Raw genomic sequence first — 24,750 nt, forward strand, 5'->3', positions numbered from 1 at the left:
TGTTTTTTTTTTTTTTTTTTTTTCTTTGTAAGAAGCAGATGAAGTTGAGACATCTGCTTAGTTTCCTGAAAGAGCACTATGAAGATATGACCTCTACAGATGGAACAAACTGAAACGAGGCAAAAATTGCAGAAGTTGGCTGCTGAGATAAGGAAAGAAGATCAAGAAACCTAAAATGGAGCCAATAAAGAACAAAATTGGTGCAGCATTTTGAGTAATTCTCTCATTAACTGTTCATTCATTAAATATTGAACAACATAACTACTCTGTGCCTGCTGTTCTAGGCACAAATGATGCAGTCGTGAACAAAGCATATCGAACAATTACAAAAGATCCACCTAAAAGTTCTGAGGTTTACCCTGGCGTAGTGGTGTATGCCTGTCATCTCAGCGGCTTGGGAGGCTGAGGCAGGAACAGCACGAGTTCAAAGCCAGCCTCAGCAACTTAGTGAGACCTTGTCTCAAAAATAAAATGTAAAAAAGGCTGGGGATGTGGCTCAGTGATTAAGCAACCCTGAGGTTTATAGTGAAAAATAATAGAAAAATCGGAGCAGAAACATTTAAGTTCGTTAGAAGAAAACTATTCTAATTTCATTGATCTTGAGATAATATTAGTTCAAAAAATACAAACATTCCCCTCTAGATATATTCCGATAATTTCAAATTTTTATTTCAAGGAAAATGAGAAGTTCTAAAAGTAATAAGGCAGAGAATAAAAATAAGTTATCTACATTAGAACAAAAGCCAAATTGGCCACAGACAACTTTTCTATAGCACTAAATACTGGAGACCATCAGGACATTGTTCCCCATTTAGAGCCTCATGTACTATTACTATAATTTCTTTATGTTTGAAAATGGCAGTCTTTCTTTTCAAACCGTTAATTTTCTTCCTCTTGGAAAAGTATATAGTATATGGATTTTGTTGCAAGACACTCCACTCCTATTAGCCTTTAAGTTGCTTTAATAAACATATATAGATTTTTCCCTGTCAGCGATGTGAATGGTTCCTTCCAGGGCTTTGCAGTACACACAAGTTTACAGGGACTCTTCAAGAATGTAAGACTTCCCCTTCCTTCTGAGAACTTGCCATGCACATGTGAGGATGTTCAGGAAAATACGATACTTCCTCAGAAAGCCATTCAGCAATCCACTCTGGCTGAGTAAAAAATTAATGTGAATATTTCACAAAAATTTGTGAAAACTGTAGGAGAAAAGGGCTGTTGGTAAACAGTGAAGCCAATTCAATATGTAAATAAATATAGATGAACTTAATCACTCTCGTGTGTGTAATTTTAAATTAGATTTGACAACCAAAACCTAATCTCAAAAATAAATTCATTTAACAAAGCAACGTAAGATCAGGATTTGTAACTTCAGGTTAATTCAGGAGTTTAAGGTTCCAATAATATCAACTGGTTCTGGCATAAGAATAGTAGGCTACACAGGACTAAACTGGAGATGACTAAGAAAGCTCTGAAAGCAAATCTAGAATATGTATGTGAGAATAAAAATATAAGAAAGAACTAAAAATCCATACTGAAGGGGATTGGGACAATTGATTCTATATTTAGAAATGATATTAAATCTAGATTCCCTCATTATGTCATATTAAAATAAATTACAAATAGATACAGATTTAAGGAAAGACATTAAATTATTAAAATACCAAGGCGCACAAATATGGATAAATATCAGCCACACTTAAGTTAAATAAGGAGTTTGGGAATAAGAGTAATGAACCTAGTTACAAAGGCCTATATTAATAAATTTGATTATATAATAACAAGATATATTCAGCAACAACAAAAACGCTAAATAGTTTGATAATCAAGTCAACCTGGGGAAATTTTGGTAACAACTTTTCATCCTTGAATCAGCTAGGAAAAAAAATTTACCCCAGTAGACCTCAATGCACTAACCAGGTGATTAAAAAAAAGAAAACTTCTCTAATCTCAATGAATTCCAGAGATTCTTTAAATAATTATATGTCATTTGGCATTGGTTGTAGCCTGGATATTCTCATACACTGCTGAAGGGAACTGTGAAATGATACAGTTTTCAGTGTCAGTTTGGCAATATGTATTAGGACCCTTTAACATTATTTATATATTAGTTGTCAATGGATCTTTATTTTAGCTTATTTATATGCTGTGCTGAGAATTGAACCCAGTGCCTCACGCCTGCTAGGCAAGTGTTCTACCACTGGGCTACAATCCCAGCCCAGGACCCTTTAACATTATTGATATATATAATTGAACCAGTTGTCTTGCTACAGAATGTACCTTATGGAAATAAAGATGCAGGTATTGAAGTTATTCATTGATAGACTGGTTAAATAATCATCCATTAAAAATGGTGGTTTTAAAAATAATGACAGGTCAAAATGTTGCTTATACAGTATCAAGTGAAATAAAGGCAACATACAACAAGATGTACTACATTACTATTCCAATTTGAGAAAAATTTAATGGAAGAAAATATGCGAAAATGTAGCAAGGGTTATATGAATATTTTTGATGTCTCCTTTATACTATTTTTATTCCTTTTATATCCTGCCACTTTTGAGTAGCCTGAAGACATCAACACTTCTAGTTTATGATTCATGCATATTCCATTGCCATCTCATCTCTTTGTGCCTTTTCCTCTTCCCCTTCTCCTTCACCTTCCTTGACCGTGTCTACAGTGTGGTAAGAAAGAGAGTTTTGGAACCAAGAAATGGAGGGCTATGAAGGAGGAGGATCTGGTTTCTTTCTTTCTGGGTTCTTGCTACTCTGTCCCAGAATATACCCCCAGGTAATTGGTTCCCCAATTGGAAAACCATTGAAGAATGACTTTCCTTCTGCCTTTTTCCTTTGCAGGAAACACATGAAATTGTGGCAATCAAGAAATTCAAGGACAGTGAAGGTATATATGTATTTTTTTTTCCTTCTTAAGATTTTGTAAAGGAAGTGTGGAAAGATGTGGTTTAGCTGGTTGGACCCTATCTTTTCCTAAGATTTTAAAGACATCATCTCAGAAAGTGAATATAGCTTATTTATTAACATGCTTTGGGCTGAAAAATTTAGTTCCTTTCATATGAATCTTTTCATGTATCCTGATATTAGAACATTTATCATGTGTTTTACAGTACAATCAACATTGGAAATCTTGCTTCAAAGACTGTATAGAAGTCCTCTATACTGTTTTCAAATATAATTAAAATGAAAAGGCTGATTTAAAGTAAATGCTTCTCCGAGTCACACAAATAGCTAGTGTTTTGTGAAAGGTTTCTGTACTGGTTACTGTGCTCTCCAGCTCCTAGTCTGAGTTAGAAATACAAGAATAATGAGAGACAGTACCAAGGGGGGATTTTATATTTAGAATCACTCATTTAAAGAATAAAATCTTTTTGAGAAGAAATAGCATACTTTGAACGTCTTCATCACACATCTAGACCATTTCAAATAGAATATTGAAATTACTCTATGCTGGGAAAGAAAGTTTAAAATATAGCATTTAGTAATTCATCTGGTTTTTAATCTCTACTGTTGGCCAAAGATAGCCAGCTGATCATGAAAATCTGCATGGCCTTTAAGGAGTTGTAGGGAGTGTTTCTTCACATTTTTTTAGACAGAGAACTCCAGTAGAAATACATTTGTATCCTAACCCAATGTCCATACACATACTGTACTAGATGTAACTAAAACAAAAGTATCACAAACTACTTTGTTGTACTAATGTAAGGTACTCCATTTTCTGTTCTCTCCTGTTCATATAAACTCACATAAATGCCTATCTATTGTAGCATCAGATAAATTGATTCTACTACTAATGAGCCACAGCTTGCCATTTGAAAAACAATGACCTAGGGGTAAGAGGAACCAGCATAGCATCAACCTTTGTATCTAATCAGAAGTAGGAAGATTGCCATCACAGCCTGCCCTCATCAGATCCCATTTACTAAGCTCTGTAAGATACCAACTTCTGCATTTATGAATAGCTTTTCCTTACCCTCACCCTCACCCTCAGAGACTCGGCAAACATGAAACAACTGAAAGGGCTTGCTAACAAAAATGTCCCAGGATAGATTCAGTACTGTTTGATGTAATCGAACTCTGATGTTCTGGTTATGTGGAGCACATGCATATCAGCTGGGAACTTTAGCAGCCATTGTGAGGGCAGCCTTAAAGGAAGGCAGTGGAAAAATGCTTTTAGCTTTTTCTGGGCTGGGACAGGTGCAGGGGGTGGGGGTGCAGAGGGCATGCTTCAAAGGGTGTGCTGTGGTCTAAAGGAAGCAGTAGCCCTGGGCCAACCCACCGTGAGACTATTGGAAATGAGCTCTTTGAGCAGTGACTTTGAACTAACGACAGGTGGCCCAGAGACAAACGATGATCTCCTAAAAAGAGTGGTTGCATCAGTAGATGAAAGCACAACTTTCGTTTGCGTATAGAGGCTTCTGGCTGTGCATTCATCTTACAGGGCATATCGGCAAGCATCAGATATCACCCAAAATAATAATTGTCATTGGGTTTTTAAAAAGGAGTGCAATCTAGGCCATTTATACCATTGCTTTTTTTTTAAACTAAATACCATATTTTTTTACAATCTCTATCCTGTGGCATAACAGTGATTTGCTATAATTATGATATATGTTTTTGTTTTGTTGAGTTATACATGACATATTTATATAAATGTGGAGTATATCTTATTCTAATTAAGATCCCAGTCTTGTGGATATACACAATGGTGAGATTCACTGTGGTATATTCATATATGTACATAGGAAACATGTCAGATTCATTCCACTGTCTGTTCTCTATTCCCATCCCCTCTCCCTTCCCTTCATTCCCCTTTGTCTAATCCACTGAATTTCTATTCTTCCCCTCTCCATCATATTATATATTTTTACCTGTTATGATACCTTCAGAGTGACAATCAGTGGTGTATCTGCAGTAATTCATAACACACTGAGCCAGGTACTGTAAGGGCAATAAAGATAACACATGTGAAGCTTATAACCTATTGGTAAAATTAAGACCTGTAAATAAATAATCGTAAAACAGAATAAAAAACAGTGCCTGAGTAGAGACATGATTCATTTTGACGTAAGAGAGATTGTGTCTAGCTGTGGCATCCAAAGGTATGAGTATAGTCTAGACACGGAAAAATTTTGATCTGTCCTTATTTCTCTGAGTCAACAAGTCATTAATTTGCTGTGCCCTCATCTCTGCTAGACCATTATTAATCACCCCTCACTGGCATGGAGCCTTATCACCTATCCCACTTTGTTAATGTACACCTACATGTACTTTTAGAGAGATACTTCCGAAGCATTTCTTTGATAGAATCTGAAGACATATCCAATTATTAATAAACTTTTTAGTTCCATCCTGTTATAGGCCCACTTTCCTACTGTTTCCAGTTCTCCCTGGGACATCTACTACTATTGTCTGTGTCTTTTATCTTTTTCCTCCTGTCAGAGTATATGTCTTACTTAATGGAATGAAAGAGTACATGTATGGTGAACAACCCTTTTGGAGTGTGGAATGAACATAAATAGTTTCATACAGGTGAGGCTGTCCAACTCCTGTGTAAACCATTTAATCTGAATCAGTTTATTATCTTAAATTTCAGTTAAGCCTGTTATAATAAAAGGTATGGTGTCATAATAATATTGTCATGTAGCTCTTATTCATCTCTTTTATTAGTTACTCTGAAAGTATCCTTTTGATATTGCAATGGTGATTATTCTAAGTTAATGTTTAAAAATCTTTGTAAAGATGATGGTATAATTCCATAAAAACAACATTAAACTGAAGCAGGATCTATAATTGGTCTGACTGACATTCAATCTAATGAAGTATTTTCAAATTGATATCAAGGGATATTTTGTGAGAGTAGATATTACCTTCTGGTAGATTTGAAAGATTCTGATAATATCTTTAAATATTCTTAAATCCATATGTTGTCACAAATTTGTGGAAAACATTTTCAGGGCTACAATGTTAAGGTAGACCACTATTTAGTTCAAGAGGTCCCTATTATTCCAGGATATCAATTACTATTTAAAATGGGGGAAAATTCATAGTAAATAAAATGTTATATTGGAACTCTCAGTTGAAAAATTGGAACTAAAATTATGAATGAATATAAGTATTTTATACTTAATACAATTGAAGTTATAATAGCAACTATACTGTAAAATTACTCTTCCTCTCAAAAATAATCACTTTTTGAGAGGGAGAGTAATTTTACAGTAAAATTGTAGACTAGGCTAATGAATGACTTCCACAATAAAAAGAGGGTCATTAAAAGAATATTCAAAAAAATATTTAAAAAGCTTTGTCAGTTTTCTCTTCATTTTTTGTATTCCTGTCTTTCTGTCATCATCTTTTTCAGGTTTTTATTCTCTAGTTGTTAGCTGGTATAACTCTATCAGATCATTTTTTCTCAGTGTCTTTTTCTATAATTCTCCCTTGAAAGACTTTGATACCTTGGGGTGAGAACAGAAACTCTTATTAAAAGGAAGGAATGTGGACTGGGATTGGAGCCTGTGCTTAGCATGCTTGAGGCTCCGGGTTCAATCCTGAGCACTCCCCTAAAAAAGGAGGAGACGGTGTGGGAGGAGGATGTTTGAGGGCAAATTTTAATCTGAGAACACTTTGTTAGTTAGATTTTTCTTATTTCAATGACTTCTGCCTCTTGACATGTCCTCATAAATTGGAAGTGTCAGTGAATTCTTAGCAGTACTTAAATGATGGTATTATAAATTTGTCAATTAAGTTTCCACAGAGAAACATTCCGGTGAATACCAAACCAACCATAAGTCTTCATCAAATTATTTGCTTGTTATTTGGATTTTCTGAGAAGATCAAAAAATGACCACAGACTATAAAGATAATAGATACTATTTAGGTAAAAGGTACTTTTCAGACTATGTATAATTATAAATTTAGCCTAATTACCCTACTCTTCCTGTAATTCCAGTCTTATGTGATGAGATGTGATGTTCACATGATAATATTCTGTCACTGTTGGTTCATCATTCTCACCCATTGGCATGTATAAAAGCTTTCTGCCCCAAACTTATTAAATTATTTAAGAGCACTGATTTAGATTAGGTGGCTTTGGTGGGGTTCTTTTTTTTTTTTTTTTTTTTGGTCTTTTTTTGGAACTGGGGGTCGAACCCAGGGCCTTGCTAATGTAAGGCAGACGCTTTGTCACTGAACTACATCCCAGCCCTAAACTAGGTGGCTTTGGACCAGCAAGAATTAAAAATATCATCTGCTAAATCTTTATTTTAGGAGAACCTGTGATCTAGAATTTATTTTTTAGTTTTTTAGGTGGATACAATATCTTTATTTATTTATTTATTTTATGTGGTGCTAAGGATCGAACTCAGTGCCTCTGCATGCTAGGTGAGCACTCTTCCACTGAGCCACAGCCCCAGCCCTCTAGAATTTATCTTTGACTCATGTTTGGATATTCCTTTTGATTCTTGGGACTTTTCTATCTTTCCTGGAATGTACAAATGATGGGATGAGGAAGGATCTTCCCTACTTGTCACTGGGCCTTGGTACATGGTAAGGGGGCTGGCTCTGGGGAGCTGTGCAGCAGTCCATGTTTAATGTGGAATTTTGGTTGTATCTCTAATTTTATATCAAATAAAATTGCTTGTGTTTCATGTCTTGCTTATGTATTCTATAAATATTTTTCTCTTGGGTGGACATATTTATTCTTCTTAATTATTAGAACATGTTTAATTGATCATCTTTTCTTTCCTCCAATTTATTTCATTCTTATTTTTACCCAAACACTAGAAAAATCTATACTTTGTATCATGTTACAAAGCAAGAGTTCATAATCTTGAGTCGTTACATTCAAGAGCCTCTATTCTCTGAAAGAGAGGTCTTGAAATAAATTTCCCAACCCTTGATTAAGCAAATAATTTGATTAACTGGGCTTGAGTTTCCTGGCTAGTCATGGTTTCACCACATTTCCTTTTCATGTCCAAAATGGATCACTTTCAAATCCCAGGGATTCTTCTAAGACTTGGTGACCATTTTGTGCCTTTTGTGATTTCATGAGTTTCCACTGTCCTTTTACCAGATCTTCATCTCTGAAGATTGAAGGGTCCTCATCTTTTTTGGTACATGAAACAGTAGCACCAGCATTCCAACGTTCCTGACCACGTTAATTGCCCTGCTGCTAACGTCCCTTCTTCAATCAGGACAAGCAGAATCAAACATGGTGCCCCTGTGGTTTTAAACAAGGATGGATTGACTTTTCTTTTTCAATATATCTGTTTAAAGGCCTGTGTTGGGGGCCTCTTTGGCTATACAAAAATGTCAGGTTTGTTATTTCACAAAGTAGGTTATAGCTATTCCTGGATTTCTTTTCCAAGCCCACAGTTCTTTAAAAATAGAGTTACAATAGAGTTTCTGCTCATCTTTAGGTTCTTTTCATCACTTATTTATCTTTGAGATTTCTTTTGCTCTTATGATCTTTCTTCTTAAAAAATAGTTACCTTTTACTTTAGTGAATCTTTTGATTTTTAGATACGGTAACTTGCCTCACTGGTAACCCTATGAAAGTGGGTCAGATTTTGTTTGTTCTTACCTAATGTACTTTCTTCTACCATGTCACCTAGTTCTCATTCGGTGGAGTTATGTATTTATCTGCACATAACTTTGTCAGAGTAGCCCTGCCTTCACTAAACCCTCAGTGATAACTGGTGATGAGTTCAGCCAGTATGCGCACAAGCAGGTGTGTTGTGTAGAAGTGCTAACTCTTGGAGATGGATGAGACCTTGAGAGTAATCCAGCTTAACCCTAGCTGCAATTTATTGTTGACAAGTTTGTATGTGATTAACTGAGACGAAAATGCAAACCCAGAATCTTCACCAAGTTTTTCTTCCACTTGCAGCTTGGCCACTTAGCTTTAGCAGCACAAGTCAAGTGCCCAAGTCTGGTAGCAGAGTGTCAACCCAAAGCTGGGTGTTTTGGCTCATTCTCCAAATCTCATTGTGTTACATCACTGCCACCTATGTCCCTGTGTTTGACCTAGTCTGTGACCCTCAGTCTACTCATCCTAAGATAGTTAGCTATCCTTTCTAGCCTTGGTTTCTTCATTTGTGAGCAGGAAGAGCTAGTCTGTATAGAGAACCCACAAGGACTCTTTCAACTAGAAGACAGTGATTTTTCTGCTATTTTCACCTTTAAAAAACTGCCCCACTGAAGCACTTTGCTGCTTTGTGCTCCTCTGGGGAGAGCAGCCCATGCACATGGAGCGTATATTCCTTTTCCCCATCATCTCATCATTTGCTGCCTCAATTTTTATCTTAAAAGTGCAGGACAGGCTGAGAACCTTAAAAATACTTAAGAGAAACAAAATTATAGGATGTTCCCAGTAATGAAGAGTGCACATTTTGCCTGCACTTTAGGAATTAATAACTCCATTTCCTGCCTGCTCTCATTCATTACAATTTTAATGCTTAAGCACTTACCTCCACTTTTATTACCTATGACTGGCATAAAGTAAAAAAGCATTCATTTCCTAAAAATAGGCTGCTAAAATGAGGTTGTTTTGGCACTACATGCTAGTTGATTTAGTGTGCTTCTTTTTGCAGGGTCATTTATCTTCTCTTTATAACCATTGTTCAGTGAAATCAGTATAGATTTGAATGATGTATAACAAAGTACCAAAAGTCATTTAGGCTTATAATCAGTAAAATTTTAACGAAAAGAAATAATTATTAGATTTGGAAGAGACCTTAAAATTGGGAGGACATTTATTTATTTACTTTACTGATGGAAAGTTAAGTGGCTTGCCCAGAGTGACATGTCACACTGTTAATCAGTTAAAATACTAAATTGAAAATCTAGATTTCCGTAGTCTTGTTCCAGCGTTCCTTCTACTAAAGTCATTCTGGTTCAGATATTCTGAGGTGGCTTTATCTGTTAGCAAAGTGAAACTGCCATAGATTGATAATACAAAGTGCCCTCTTTTCACTTGCTTTACGTGTGCCAATAATTCATCAAGCATTTGATTAGGGAAGATATACCAGCTGTATTTACTTACTGACTTGGTATTACACAGCTCCAGCATAGTTTATGGGTACCTTTTTTTTTGTACTGGGATTAAACCCCCAGGTGCTCTACCACTGAGCTATATCCCCCACCCTTTTTATGTTTTATTTTGAGACACAATCTCACTAAGTTGCTAAGGACCTCGCTAATGACCGAGGCTGCCTTCAAACTTGTTATCTTCCTGCCTCAGCCTTCCAAATTGCTGGGATTACCAATGTGTACCAACATGCCCAGCTAGTTTGTGGATACTCTTAAGGATTTCATACACACAGTTCTTGACCTCAGTACTGTCAGTTTTCTGGAGCCTCCATTTTTTGCAATCACATGTTATAAAAACAACCAGTCAGAGGTGAATTAGGGAAAATCAATTCAGTTTGTCTTATTATGTGATAAGCAGTCTATTCAAAGTTCTTGAGAGAGAAGGGACTAAAAGCATTCTTCTCAAAACTGAGAGGGCTCTGGGGGTATGCTCAGTGATAGTGTCTGTGTAACATGCTTAAGGCCTTGAGTTCCATCCCCAGCACCAAGCAACAAAACAGAACAAAACAACAACAAACCACACACACACACACACACACACACACACATATGCAAAACAAAGAGGGCAAAGTGCCTATTGTTTGCTATCCTGCACTGTTTCCCCCACCTCTGAAAAGAGGAAGAATTAGCAACACATGAGCAAAGATCTCATGGCTCTAGCTGAAGCATTTATGTAGGAAGTATTTATCATTCACCTCTTTGTAGCAGGTGCGGTGCTGGGTGGTGGGGTGTATATTGTTGAATGGAAGAACTTAGTCCTATCCTCCTAAAGCTCTGGGTTTAGCAGAGGTGACTACACAGGTGGTAAAACAGTAAGCAACAAATGTACTGGTTAAGCATCTCTGACCTGGAAATCCAAGTTTGGAAATATTGCAAAACCTGAAACATTCTGAATGCCACAATTGGAAATGACCTTGAATGACAGGTCACAGTCAAAATACAAATGCACTAAAAAATCATATAAATTTACCTTCAGGCCATGTTTATAGCAAACATACATGAATTTTGTGTTTTATCTTGACTTCCAATCCCAAGATAAATATCTCATTATGTAAAAGCACATATTTCAAAAATCCAAAAACATCCAAAATCTGAAACACTCCTGGTCTCAAGCATTTTGGATAAGGGATGCTCTATCTATATTAAAAGAAAAAAAATGACTTGATAGCAAAAGAAAAGCCTAGAGTTCTGTGATAAGGTATAGTGGGAATGGGGCCATCTTGCCTCAAGGTCTGGGAAAGACTCTTGAGGAGTGATATTTAAAAGAAAACCGGAAGGAGCCAGCAGCCCTATAAAGAGCCAGGGTGGTAGACTGAACATTCTGGGAACAGGGGACAAATTGAAAGGTCCTCTGGCTAAAAAATAAGGTTTAGGGTTATTTTGGGAACTGAAAGCCTAAGATGACGAAGGGAAAGAGGAACACAAGGTGAGGTTTCGTGGTATGGCTTCTTTTGGGACTGGTGGACCCCCAGGCTGCAACATCTGGGGCTGCTGTAACACTAACCATCACAGAATACCACTTCTCTGGCTAGGCCCCACCTTGGAGAACAGCTGGCCCTATGGCCCTGTGGCCCTCATAGTCCTTGAAGCCAATTTGAGAAATCCCCTGATTGCATCTCACTCATTCCCCCTTACTGCCAGGCGGTATCTGCTGTCTTGTGCTTTTACCCCCAATGTGGGTTGGGCTGGTTCACTGCTTCTCCCACTGTTGTCCTTCCCTGCCACTGGTTTTTGTCTTCCCACAGGCAGCATCTCTGACCTTTCCTGGTCGGTGTTCCAGCATTCTCCAACAGTTGTCTGACTGAAGTAGAATACTTTGCTTATGTAACCAGTTCACAAAGGAGTGTTGACTTTATGTTCCTATTTGTTACAAATGCTCCACTGCTACAAAGCCTCTGTTTCTATTTCAGTCTCTTCTTTGAACTCGGTTTGAAAGGGGTTTGAGAGAAGGGGCTGGGATAGAAAATGAGCTAAGACACACTCCGGGCTCTGTACTTAGAATCTCCCTCTCCTTTTGTGCCCCCCATCCCTGCTTCAGCCTTTTCCCTCTTGTGTAACTTGTGTAGAAACATGTCTTCCTAGAAATGCCCATATTCCCAAATTCCATTTTCTTCCTCCTCAAATTTGAAGATATGAGCTGGGCACTGTGGCACATGCTTGTAATCCCAGCAGTTTGGGAGGCTGAGGCAGGAGGATCTCTAGTTCAAAGCCAGCATCAGCAAATTTGAGGCGCTAAGCAACTCAGTGAGACTCTGCCTCTCAATAAAATACAAAATAGAACTAGGAATGTGGCTCACTGGTTGAGTACCCCTGAGTTCAATCTCCAGTACAAAAAAAAAAAAAAAAAAAAAAAAAGATATGCCTGGACCTGAGAGTGACCCAACCTCTCAAAGTTAGGATTGTGGCCCTTACCCCAATTTTGGAGCCAAATCATAACTTTGGTATTTTAGAACGGAAATATGGCATGCTATATAGCACCCTGTAGTCAAATAGTATTTCTGTAGCACAACATATAAATATTCATATTCATATGAACACTGTAAATGGTCTCATGTCAATTCAATTTTGCATCTAAATGAATTTGTCACACTTAGAAATGATTTCAGTTTTTAGATTGTTTGGGATTTGAAATTATAGATGAGGGATTATGAACCTTTACCCTCACATATACATACAATAACACAGTACTTTTGAATTTCCCGGAGCTATTATAAACATTCATTTAAAATGAAATATTAGCTCTTCACTCCCTGCCCATTCATCTATCTGAGTTAAGGTGACTTCCGTTCTTTCTCCCTATCTGTGGAGCTTATCATGAGTGAAGTTGGTGGTATGCAAGGGCATATACTGGTTCAGCATCAGTTCTTATCCCAGAACAGCTATACCATCTGGGATGGACAGATGGACATGCCACAGGAAGGCAGCGGGAATCTATAGCAGCTGCTATTCAGAGAGGCGATCACTCTTAAGAAGTCCCTGCAGTTTGGCCACGAGCTTCATTGTGGATGCCTGGCACACAACCTCTGTTCAGTGTGGTGACTTACATGCAGATGGGGGAATAAAACACTCTTTAAAGCCAAAGCTTGAGGGCAACCTTAGGGACATCAGCTGCTACTGACGCTGGCAGCAGAGAAGGACCTCTATGTTCTGATACACTTGATTCTTATGGCCCTTTTAAATGCCTTCTTCCCCAGTATAGAGTGTTAGAGTTAAATGATAGTGAATTTGTATGTTGTTCCTATTAACCCATGTTTCTGTACATACACTTTACAATAAGAAATATAAAGCTGGGTGTGGTGGCACATGCCTGTAATCCTAGCCACACGGGAGGCTGAGGCAGGAGAATTGCAAGTTCAAAGCAGCCTCAGCAACAGCAAGGTGCTAAGCAACTCAGTGAGATCCTGTCTCTAAAAAGAAATACAAAAAAGGGATGGAGAATGTGGCTCAGTGGTTGAGTGCCCTTGGGTTCAATCCCCAGTACCAAAAAAAAGGAAGAAAAAAAAAATAAGAAAAAGCAGAAAATCAGGTCCGTGCTGGTCAGGCAAGCCTTTTCTTCTTTAAATTCTTCTCAATTTTTTTTCCAACAAGAAAATATATTACTTAATATTCCATCTGTAATCTTAAGCAGAAGTACCCAAAGTAGAAGATGAAATTGGGATGTTTTCAGTGTTCTTAAAATTCTTTGAAAAGTAGTTTGAAAACTTTAATTTTTCTCTCCTCACTATTGTGTACATTCTAGAAAATGAAGAAGTCAAGGAAACGACTTTGCGAGAGCTTAAAATGCTTCGGACTCTCAAACAGGAAAACATTGTGGAGCTGAAGGAAGCTTTTCGTCGGAGGGGGAAATTATACCTGGTGTTTGAATATGTTGAAAAAGTAAGTCATTGATTGCCAGTGTGCAGATTTGCTTGTCTGTTTCAGATATTATCGAAGAAAGTATTATTTAGTATAACTTGTCAATGTACTCATAATCTAAGCCTTGAAAAATGAAAATATTATCCGTAATTATGTCCTGAAATATATTTAAGGATTTCATACAATTTAACAGTACAGAGATAACCTCAAGTTTAAATAATATACCAGTTTGTATTCTGACATCTTAGAATCTATGGTCTAACAACTTATTTTTAGACTTGATTTATTTTAATTAAACCTAAACAGAGTTTCTGAAAAAGAAACAGGAGAATTAACAAATGATGGTCCCGGTGATAGAGGTATGTGTCAGATCCCACCACGCCTGGATATACTGGGAGCTTGAATCAGACCTGGGGTAGTAAATGTGCAAAGCAGCCTTTTGTGAACTGCCAGTGCTTGGGCTTTATGTGAGGGAAGGGGGCCTGCCAGGAAGCCTAAGGTGAGGCTTGAGGCAGTAGATGAAACCAGGAGTGAGGAATTGGAAGCATGGGAAAAAAGAGGAAAGGCAGGTGTTGTTTGAATTGTCTGTATACTTGCCTTAGCACTTAAAAAAAGAAAGAAAGAGGGCTGAGGTTGTCGCTCAGTGGTGGAGCAATTGCCTACCATGTGTAAGGCACTGGGTCAGATCCTCAGTACCACATAAAAATAAATAAATAAATAAATAAAATAAAGGTATTGTGTCCATCTATTAAAAAAAAGAAGAAAGTTATTAGTGACATTTTAAATATTGTGACCTAAAGACAGTATACACTACAGTAATGTATATTAGGTGCCTTGGAATTTTTGGAGAACAGCTTACCCTCAGGACTTGGTGATGGTCAAAACTTAAATACAATAGTAGAGGAAACATGCCAGAGAAGCCTTTTGGAGGTTTCCTAGATGAATAAATAGGTGGCACTTGCTGATATCCTGATGTTTTCTAATGAAAATTGAAGTTGGAGGAGTTGTTTGCTTTAGGTCAATTCCCAGGTGCTTGTTATCCCATGACAGAGCATCACTGCCATTGTCATTATCAAATTGGAAGCAGTGTTGTCAAGATGACTGTCCAGCAGTGCAACTTTGAATTCATTCAGCCATTACAAAAAATTTTGTGAAATAAACAATATATATGTCGTAATTTCATTACTTGCAAGCAAAACTTCAAAAATACTAGATTCTTTGTCATTTTAAGCCACGGCTTTTATGTTTCTTTTCCAAAATCTGTTGGAAGTTTCTTTTTCTGTGTCAATTTAGGTATTCCCCTAGGGTACTTTCCCAAAAAAATAAAACTAGAAGTTGATTTAAAAAAAAAAAAAAAAAGGAAAAGTTATAAGAAAAGGATTGCTATGCTAGGATCCCAGGGAAAATCAGATGCTATTTATTTTTTAGTTGTCATACAGTTTGCAGTTTTCACTGCCAAATAATAAAATTTCAACAAATCTAGTATTTCACTATTTTTTTCTGATCTATTCATGGTGTTTGCTCATGATAATGTCACTATAGTAGAACAAACTGAGAAATCACCTCTGTGTATCTGCTTCCCTCCTGGGTGGGTAATTTGGCATGTTTGAGAGCTCTCTCCTGGTAAGTGTCCAAACTGCTACCAGAATTGCAGGCTTCTGATGCTCAGGCCTGGGCCTTTTCCCCTGCCCTATGGTTCTTAAGTGGAAGGTGACCATCACACCTGCTCATTAGTGTCAATGCCTAACAGTTAACAGTGTGTCTCAGGAGGGCAAGGAGAAAGATGCTCTTAAGGGGGTGTAGGTAGCAGAGACCCTTGATTATAATATCTTCAACAAAATAACAAATTCAAAGGTAAGCAGTGCAGGACTGGTATGGCAGCTCTGCTCTATAGTTTTAGGAACTCTGCTGGGCTGCTTCTGCCCTTTTTGCCCATTCCTGAATATGACCCTTATCTTTAAGGTTAGAACAGATCTCCAGCTGTCATATGCCATTGGCCAGGGTGTAGTTGCATGGTCACACTGGCTGCTTGGCAGAGAAGAAATGGATTCTTCATTCTGGGCAACTAGGTCTCCAACTGAAAATTTTATGTCTTTGGAGTAAGGCAAGAATAGCTATCAGGGGACAATATCTCTGCCATTAAGGACCTGTTTTAAAAATTTTTATTTTCATTGGTTGATCATTTTATTAAAATAGCAAGTGAATCTGTTATAAGTAGGTATAAGAATAAACAAAACTGATAAGTATACAACTTATATGAACAAAATTGTGAGGCTGTATTAGAGCAGTGGTTTTCCATCTTTTGGGGGTGGTGGTGGTGGGGGGACAATGCCAGGGATTGAACCCAGGGCTTCCCACATGCTAGGCAAGCACTCTACTACATCCTCAACCTGTTTTTAAAAATTTGAGACAGGGTCTTACTTGAACTTGTGATTCTCCTGCCTCAGCCTCCCTAGTGGCTGGAATTACTGGCATGTGCCACCACACCTGGCATCCTCAGGACTCCTTTATATACTCTGAAAATTATTGGGAGCCCTCAGTACTTTTTATTTATGTCGGTTTTATCTATTTATGTTTTTCATATTAGAAGGCAAAACTGAGCAATATGGGATTGGGGGTGTGGCTCAGTGATAGAGCTGTTACCTAGCATCCGGAAGGCCCCAGGTTCAATTTCCAGCACCACACACACAAAAATAAAACAAAACAAACAAATAAATAATGATAAACCTGTTAATTTTGACATAAATAAATGTGTATGTCAGTCATTCTTTCAAGTAAGATATGGTCTTACACACACACACAAATAAACCAACTATAAATAAACCAGCTTGCGTCTCATCTCAATCACCCAAGCACTTTGCCTTAAGACAGTCATGGTCTATGGTCCAGATGGTACATATGTCATCAAGAATATCCCTAACTAAAACTGCTGTTTTGTTCATTATTATTATTATTATTATTATTATTATTATTATTTAATGGCAAGAGTTAATTGCATTAAAAAATCCCTTGCCTTGATTCATGCTAAGGTACTAGCAGTTTACACATTATTCATTGTACCATTAGTGTAAATGCCAACACAGGAAAAAGGCACATATCTAAGTGTTATGATCAATATAGTTTGACTTCATGGGCATTCTGCGAAGTCTTACTGTAGATTGCCAGGACACACTCTGAGAATTGTGTGTCCTAGGTGATTGCTTACAAACAATAAGGTGCTGTGGGCCTTAACTCCATTGTGGTTTGCAGAAAAAATGGAGTTTAGTTAACCTGGAAATTCAGTGGAAACTGGCTAAGTGAAGATTCTACTTAACAAATTGCATGAATTTTAGAATGGTCTTAAGATTTTTGAAGATTGAATTGTTTGGGTCTGTGTGTTTTTACTTCTATAGTATTTTTCTAGCCTATTTTAATTTTTGTACTAAATATATTGATCACTTCAATTTTAGGGATTTTTTTTTTCTTAGTACTGGGGATTGAACCCAGGGGTGCTCTACCATAGAGCCACATCCCCAGTCCTTCTTATTTTTTTCATTTTGAGACAGGTTCTCATCAGATTGCCCAAGCTGACCTCAAACTTGTGATCCTCCTGCCTCAGGTCTCCCAAGTAGCTGGGGTTATGGGCGTGTGCCCACATCTAGCTCTTTTTTCCTTTTAGAATATTGTTCAGGCCAGGCTTGGTAGCGCACACTGGGAGTCTCAGCGACTCATGAAGCTGAGGCAGGAGGATCTGTAGTTCAAGACCAGTCTTGGGAACTTAGCAAGACTCTGTCTCAAAAACAAAAAGGGATAGGGTTGTAACTTAGTGCTAGAGTGCTTACCTAACATGCATAAGACCCTACGTTGAATCCCCAATATTGGGGCGGAGGGGATATTATCCAGGTCTTTCCTAGAAATTTTTAAGAGTTGATTCCAATGCAAGTTTCTATTAAAGACATACAGCTTGCTGTGTTAAAATGACTGTTCTCTCTTTTTACATTGTAATGTCATACCTCTACCTTGTATTGTCTTTCCCTTTACATTATTCTAAAATGATGCTTGAAAGTCTTAGTAAAAAGTATATACAGTTATTATTTAAGGCAGTGTAGAGAAGTAAAAATAGAATTTCTCATAAAAGAAAATCTTGACTTAATGTAGTATCCTGATCTACCATGAGCTAAGTTGTAGATGAGATGCAAAACAAAAAAATACATGTTGTGTACTGGATGGATTATCATTCAAGATACTTTCAGAAATTATTAGAACATAATTTCTGGGCCTACCTAATTTTGGAGATTAATATCTTTCTCCAATTTATAGAATATGCTTGAGTTGCTGGAAGAAATGCCAAATGGGGTTCCACCTGAAAAAGTAAAAAGCTATATCTATCAACTAATCAAAGCTATTCACTGGTGCCATAAGAACGATATTGTCCATAGAGGTGAGTATGGAATTTTTGAAATGGAAAGTACTAAAGAAAACATCAAATAAAATTTCAGAATATTTCTATTTAAATGAAATAACATTTTGAAAGCATAGGATATAAGAAGTCATTCATTCTCCAAGTCTACTTTGTGCCATGTAAAAGACAAATCAGATTTATTTGGGCATTGTGGTGAGAGCTCTGTTTGTATAACCAGATCTGCTCTGAACTATAGAAACACTGGTGATACAAAAGAATCCATTAAATGCTTAACTTGGAGTGGGAGTGGGGGTGGAGGTAGCAGAGGGAGGATGTCCAGTCTTTTAGACCAGGTAATGTGAACCCCATTAGAGTCTGGTTTTAAATAACCCCTAAGTTACTGACCTTCTCCCCATTGGCACTCCCCTGTCATTCACTCTTAGTCCAACAATCTTCAGTACATATCTTCACTTCCTGGTTTTCCTTCAGTACATATCTTCACTTCCTGGTTTTCCTTATCCATTAGTGAAAAGTGTTCATTGTCTGCAGGTTGTAGGCATGATCAGCCTTGCATAAAGACCATAATTGTACTTTTATAAACTGTCTTAATTTGTCCTTTACTACCACAAACGGGTGGTTTATACAATAAAAGGGAAATTACTTGCTCAGTATCATCTTTGACTCTGTACCATTTATCTTCTCATGATAATCTCTCTTACATTGCATAATTTTATAGTACTGGGACACAAATGGATACAAAAATGGGCTAAATGAGTGTGTTTATCAGAAAATGTTGCCATACTTAATTCTTGTCCTTGAATTATTAGATAAACGAATACTACATTTTAATTCACCTATACAAATGCACAAGGATATTACTTTAAAAATAGTCTGACTTTTAAGACTGGCTTAAAGGTTGTATGAAGAATGTCAATTCCTATTATTTCTAGTTTGTTTTCTTACATTTGGCTCTCATAGCAGTTACCCTATCAAGGTTGTCAATGGGATAGAAATGCCATCTAGTGTCTAGGGTAATGATTCTAATAACAGTCTATATATTTTGTTCAATAATATTAATGAGGGGGCTGGAGTTGTGGCTCAGTGGTAGAGTGCCTGCCTGGCATGTGTGAGACACTGGGTTCAATTCTCAGCACCACATATAAATAAATAAAATAAAGGTTCGTCAACAACAAATAAAAATATTTTTTTAAAAAAAGAATATTAATGAGGAACTGAGTTAGCTACATTTCCATCATGAAAATGTGATTTAGTTAAGTGTATAGCTAACTAGTGGCTGTGAATTAACTGTAGATACCATGATTCTGAAAACTACAGATTTCACTAGTTTTGCCCTTTCTTCACTTAGACCCATACCATGATACAGATACCAGATACTATATGAGATGCCTCCCAAAGGGAGAATTTAACTGCATTTTCCACAAATTTCTGCTCCTCAATTCCTATCATATCTACAGGAAGTCTATGGGAAAAAATTAGAAATCTTACCTTGACTCATTCAGTATTGCTTCAGCATTAGACATTGGTAATTGTGAACCACACAGAAAAGCTAAAGAGATATGTAAATATAGAAATTATTCCTTTCTTGTGTTTCCCCCCAACCCCTCCAGTAAATATAATGCTGGCTACTTGTGCTCAAGTATTTTCTAAGTTATCTTGTGAATGTAAACATTTTCTGATCTATTTCCCTCCAAAAGTTTACATTAATATTTTATGTAGTAAAAATAGTTTCTTGAAATGTGTTGGTCTAGATTCAGTTATTCTTAAACTCCTTGAAGATTCAGTTCATCCCTTTAAGAGTTAAGGTAGGTTGGGGGTGTGGTTTAGTGGTAGAGTACTTGACCAGCATGCTTGGGGCCATGGGTTTGATCCCCAGGACTTCACATCATCATACAAAAAAAGGAGCAAGGGATTGTGGTCTGCATGTTTCTTGAAATTAATTGAAACTTTTAAATACCAGCATGAAATGTGTTACTCTGGTACTCTGGTTTTCACTTCCATGGTTTTCTATTCAAATTACTCTAGATATATCTAATTAGATGTTGTCACCATGATATAATAGTGTCAATCAGCAGAACATAGGAGATTTTTACTAATTGCTTTTTAATCTTGATATTCTAGATATAAAGCCAGAAAATCTCTTAATCAGCCACAATGATGTTCTGAAACTATGCGACTTTGGTAAGTTAAAAAGAAATTGAGTCCTGGTACAGAATTAATTTAGTGTAACATGTAGGTAGCTTTTAAAGGCATATTAAAATTTATCTTTATTTTTTACTTAAATCAGCAGAGCAATATTCTGTTGTTCATTCTGTTGTGTTCAAAATTTGATTGCTGGAGGAGTACTAATCTCTCCTTGCTTTATAGACTATTATCTGCTGTTTTTTAAAAAAATTCAGTATGTAGTATTTAGTTAATGAGAATTCAAAGCAAATATATGCATGTGTATAGATTAATAAGTCCAGCACCTAATAGCCCCAGAAAAAAAATTTCTTAGAATTATCACTGTGGATTCCTGGTTTGAATAAGCTAAAATATTTAAATATGATAGAAATTGTTATAGGTTTCATCATAACCCCCCAAAATAGAAATTGTTATAGGTTTCATCATAACCACAAAAAATATACATGTGTGTATGTTCACATTGTGCCCATATAATGGTTATGTATCTATATGGTCAAAGCCATTTTTAGAACACTTCTATTTATTTCTGCTCAATGTTCAATGAATAACACTAGTAACTGATGCGTACTATTTCAGCTCTTACTTGAATGTATAGGGAAGTTTTTTAGTTGTACTGTCTCCTAGGAAAAAATTGTGTATTATGTCCCATATAGGTAACTCTGTATTGTGCTGTTAAACACTTAAAATAGTTTAGAAAAATTTGAAATAAAAAATTAGGGTGTTAGGTCCACAGGTCAATTTGAAGTTAAAAATTTACCTAATCTTTTATATATATAATTTGTTTTAGTTGTAGCTGGACACAATACCTTTATTTTGTTTATTTTTATGTGGTGCTGAGGATCAAACCCATTGTCTCACACGTGCTAGGGGAGCGCTATACTGCTAAGCCATAACCCCAGCCCCAAATTTCACCTAATCTTTCTGTTAAAACATAACAGTTGGATTTTAAATTTTTTTACATATTCAAATATAACCAAATATAATAACCTCCATATGTAGCTAAGAATATCTCTCTTTATCATAAGCGAGTTAGATTCAATTACATTATTGCATAAATGGATTACACAAATGAGCAATAGTGATTTTTTTTTTTTTTTTTTTTTTTTGGAGGGGTGTACCAGGGATTGAACCCAGGGGCACTCGACCACTGAGCCACATCCCCAGCCCTATTTTGTATTTTATTTAGAGACAGGGTCTCACTGAGTTGCTTTAGCACCTTGCTTTTGCTGAGGCTGGCTTTTAACTAGAAATCCTCCTGCCTCAGCCTCCCAGGCCACTAGGATTACAGGCATGTGCCACCACGCCCAGCAGCAATGGAAAATGTTAAAAATCAGTTTTGTAGAATGACCATTTTGTTCACTGTAGCAATTGGAAGCATGTATAACTGTTTTTACTCAACACTTTCAAAGAGTTTGAACATTATGAACCTGCTTGCCTGAGAAAAAAGGTTTTAATTTTCAACATAATTTATAAGAAATAGTGCAAAGAACTTTGCTCTTTCCCCAATTCTTAAAGAAGTTCTTAAGAAAATGAAAAAGAAATATTGAATACTGAATCTGATTAAGTTTTGATTTTGGCATTTTTAGCATATCCTTAGCAGCATGATTTTTAGGAATGGTACTTAAGTCTGAGTTTTTATCTGCAATTGTGATTATTACGTGATACTGGGACTTTTTGCCCCTCATATACAATTTAGTATGCATACATGATTCTATGGGCCACTGATCTCTTTAAGCTCCAAAGTTACTGAAAATCATAAAGCAAATTAACAAAACAAAAGAGGGATGGGGTTGTAGTTCAGTGATATAGCGCTTGCCTAGCATGAATGAGGCACTGGGTTCGATTCTCAGCCCCACATAAAAATAAATAAGTAAAAATAAAGGTATTGTATCCACTTACGACTAAAAAAATATTTAAAAAAAAAAATAGAAATGCATGAGGCTGGGGATGTAGCTCATTGGTAGTATGCACAAAGCCATGGGTTCCATTTCCAGTACTGCCACACATACACCATATTTCAAAACTGACAGACACCTAAATTTTTACCTCTGATTTTAATGCTTTGGTTTTTGTAACTGTTGATGATGAGCCTATATTATACTTGGTGAGTTAGTGGGATAATTAGTTTCTCTTGTTGCCTCATTTTGTGGCTATACTGTGGCCCCCAAACCTCTTGAAAGAATGTGGGGCAAAAGTAGTAGTCAAGTTTGTGAGGTAATGGAGATACTCCTAACCTGCTTCTCAATCACTAGGAGATGACAGTAATTTTGGCCCGTTTTGTTTCCATCATTGCCAACTGTTAGTTGTTTATATAGTGGCTGAAACTGTTCAGATACAATAACTATACAAATATCCCTTTAAGTCCCACATAGCAGAATTAATGACCATAATCCCAGTTTAACTTTGACTTATGGCTCTAATGGAGACTTCATTTTGTTCCTAAGATTTGCATTTTTAGGAGGACTGATTTAAAAGTGTGCTCTGAATGCTTAATAAAGCATGAGATAACTTCAAAAACATGAATTTCTTTAGTATATAGTAAATACATCATATACTTCAATTAACATATGAACACTTTACTAACTTTTTAAAATAACAAGGACACTTATTAATAAACAGCTCATTCAATATATCAGTCATTATATTCTTTTGATGTTGTTTTAAAGTATTACTAGGACTGAAATATTTTGCCAACACAAAGTTATTTATTCTTTCAGGTTTTGCTCGGAATCTATCAGAGGGCAACAATGCTAATTACACAGAGTATGTGGCCACCAGGTGGTATCGATCCCCAGAACTGTTACTTGGGTGAGTTACCTTCTCCAAATACAATGGTCTCTATGCATGTATTGCTCCTTTATCATTGGCTTTGGGATCACCTATGAAAAATAAGAATTTCAGTTAATTAAATATTTGTCAGTTATAGATTCATTATAACAAAGAATCTGTGTTGCTGTAGTATGCTGATTTTAGATCTTTAATGAGGGCTAGAGATGTAACTCAGTGGTAGAGTGCTTGCCTAGCGTCACACGAGGCTCTGGGTTTGACTTCCCAGCACCACAAAAACAAAACAAAACAAAAAACAAAACCCACAAAAATGCACCATTTCCTTTGCTCAGGATTCTGGGTGTTAATAATTTGAGTGCAACTCCATAGTTCTCTGCTGGTCTCTCTTTAAATCACTCATCTAGTTACAATTGGCTGGCAGGTTATCTGGAGGCTGATTGTGTGGAGCCTCAGCTGAGACTGATCATCTTTAATCTGTAGGGACTCATCTTTCAGTAGGCTAAGTAGAATAGAAGGAGAATTCCATGTAGCAAGAAGTAAGCAAAGCAAAGGTACTTTCCAAAACCCTGTTTGCATGACTTTTGCCTCATTTGGCCAAAGCCCATTTCATGGCCAACCTCTGATTCAAGGTAAGGAGAAATAAATCCCACCTCTTGATGGAAAAGGTGACAGAGCCACATTATAAACCAGCATGTATATACAGATGGAAGAAATTATTACAGCAACCTTTGCTAATAATCTTCCACATTAAAATGTAATTGTAGAGTTTGGCATTCTGGCTTACCTGTTCATTCATTTAACAAATATTTATTGAGTGTCTTTTACATCTAGCCACATTGCTAGACACATGGGGTAAATATTGAACCAGTAGCCATTTTCTTCTGAACAGTGTAAATCCTGTTTGATGATATGTAACTATTTTATCACTGCCTTGGTGATTTTTTTTCAGCAATACCTCTTAACATTTCATCTACTTTGTACCCACCCTTCCTTTGTCAATGCCCTATCATTCATCTATTAACCAGAAAAGGATCTTCTGACATGGTTCTCCTTTTCTTTTTAATGCATTTTAACTTTAGAGCCTAAGAGAGGGAGCCCATGATCCTGATCTCCATTACATAGTTTCAGGAATTTTCTACTTACCCTAGTTGTAGTATTTTCTTATTTTTCCTAGATTATATCTCCTTCTTTGAGACCACCCAAGAATGAAGAAAAAAATTCATAATCTAGTAAAATTTGCCATAGTGGTAATGATGACAAATATGCAAATTGTCAGTTATCTCTTTTCTTTAACGCGCTATATATGTCCTGGGGTATATGAGAAATTCTTTTTTTTTAAGTGCTTTATGATTATACATAGTAGTTGGGTTCATCCCAACAAACTCATACATGCATGGAAATCGATTTCAGTTCATAAT

The 24,750-nt window shown here is 36.5% G+C and overlaps 1 protein-coding gene across 3 annotated transcripts in view; it reads left to right on the forward strand.

Annotated features, from left to right (window-relative positions):
* The window catches only part of Cdkl5 (cyclin dependent kinase like 5), a 172,011-nt gene that overhangs the window by 107,508 nt on the left and 39,753 nt on the right, over positions 1–24,750 (forward strand). For 2 of the 3 annotated variants that reach the window (XM_048796481.1, XM_015488064.2), the window contains exons 4-8: positions 2,860–2,905; positions 13,847–13,983; positions 18,262–18,382; positions 20,483–20,542; positions 23,263–23,353. In XM_048796481.1, coding sequence (XP_048652438.1) covers positions 2,860–2,905; positions 13,847–13,983; positions 18,262–18,382; positions 20,483–20,542; positions 23,263–23,353 — 455 coding nt within the window. Of the gene's footprint in view, positions 1–23; positions 201–2,859; positions 2,906–13,846; positions 13,984–18,261; positions 18,383–20,482; positions 20,543–23,262; positions 23,354–24,750 lie in introns of those variants that run through there. The other variant, XM_048796482.1, reaches the window with a different exon arrangement.

Source organism: Marmota marmota, unplaced genomic scaffold (assembly GCF_001458135.2).
Source record: "Marmota marmota marmota unplaced genomic scaffold, marMar, whole genome shotgun sequence".
NCBI lineage: Eukaryota > Metazoa > Chordata > Mammalia > Rodentia > Sciuridae > Marmota > Marmota marmota.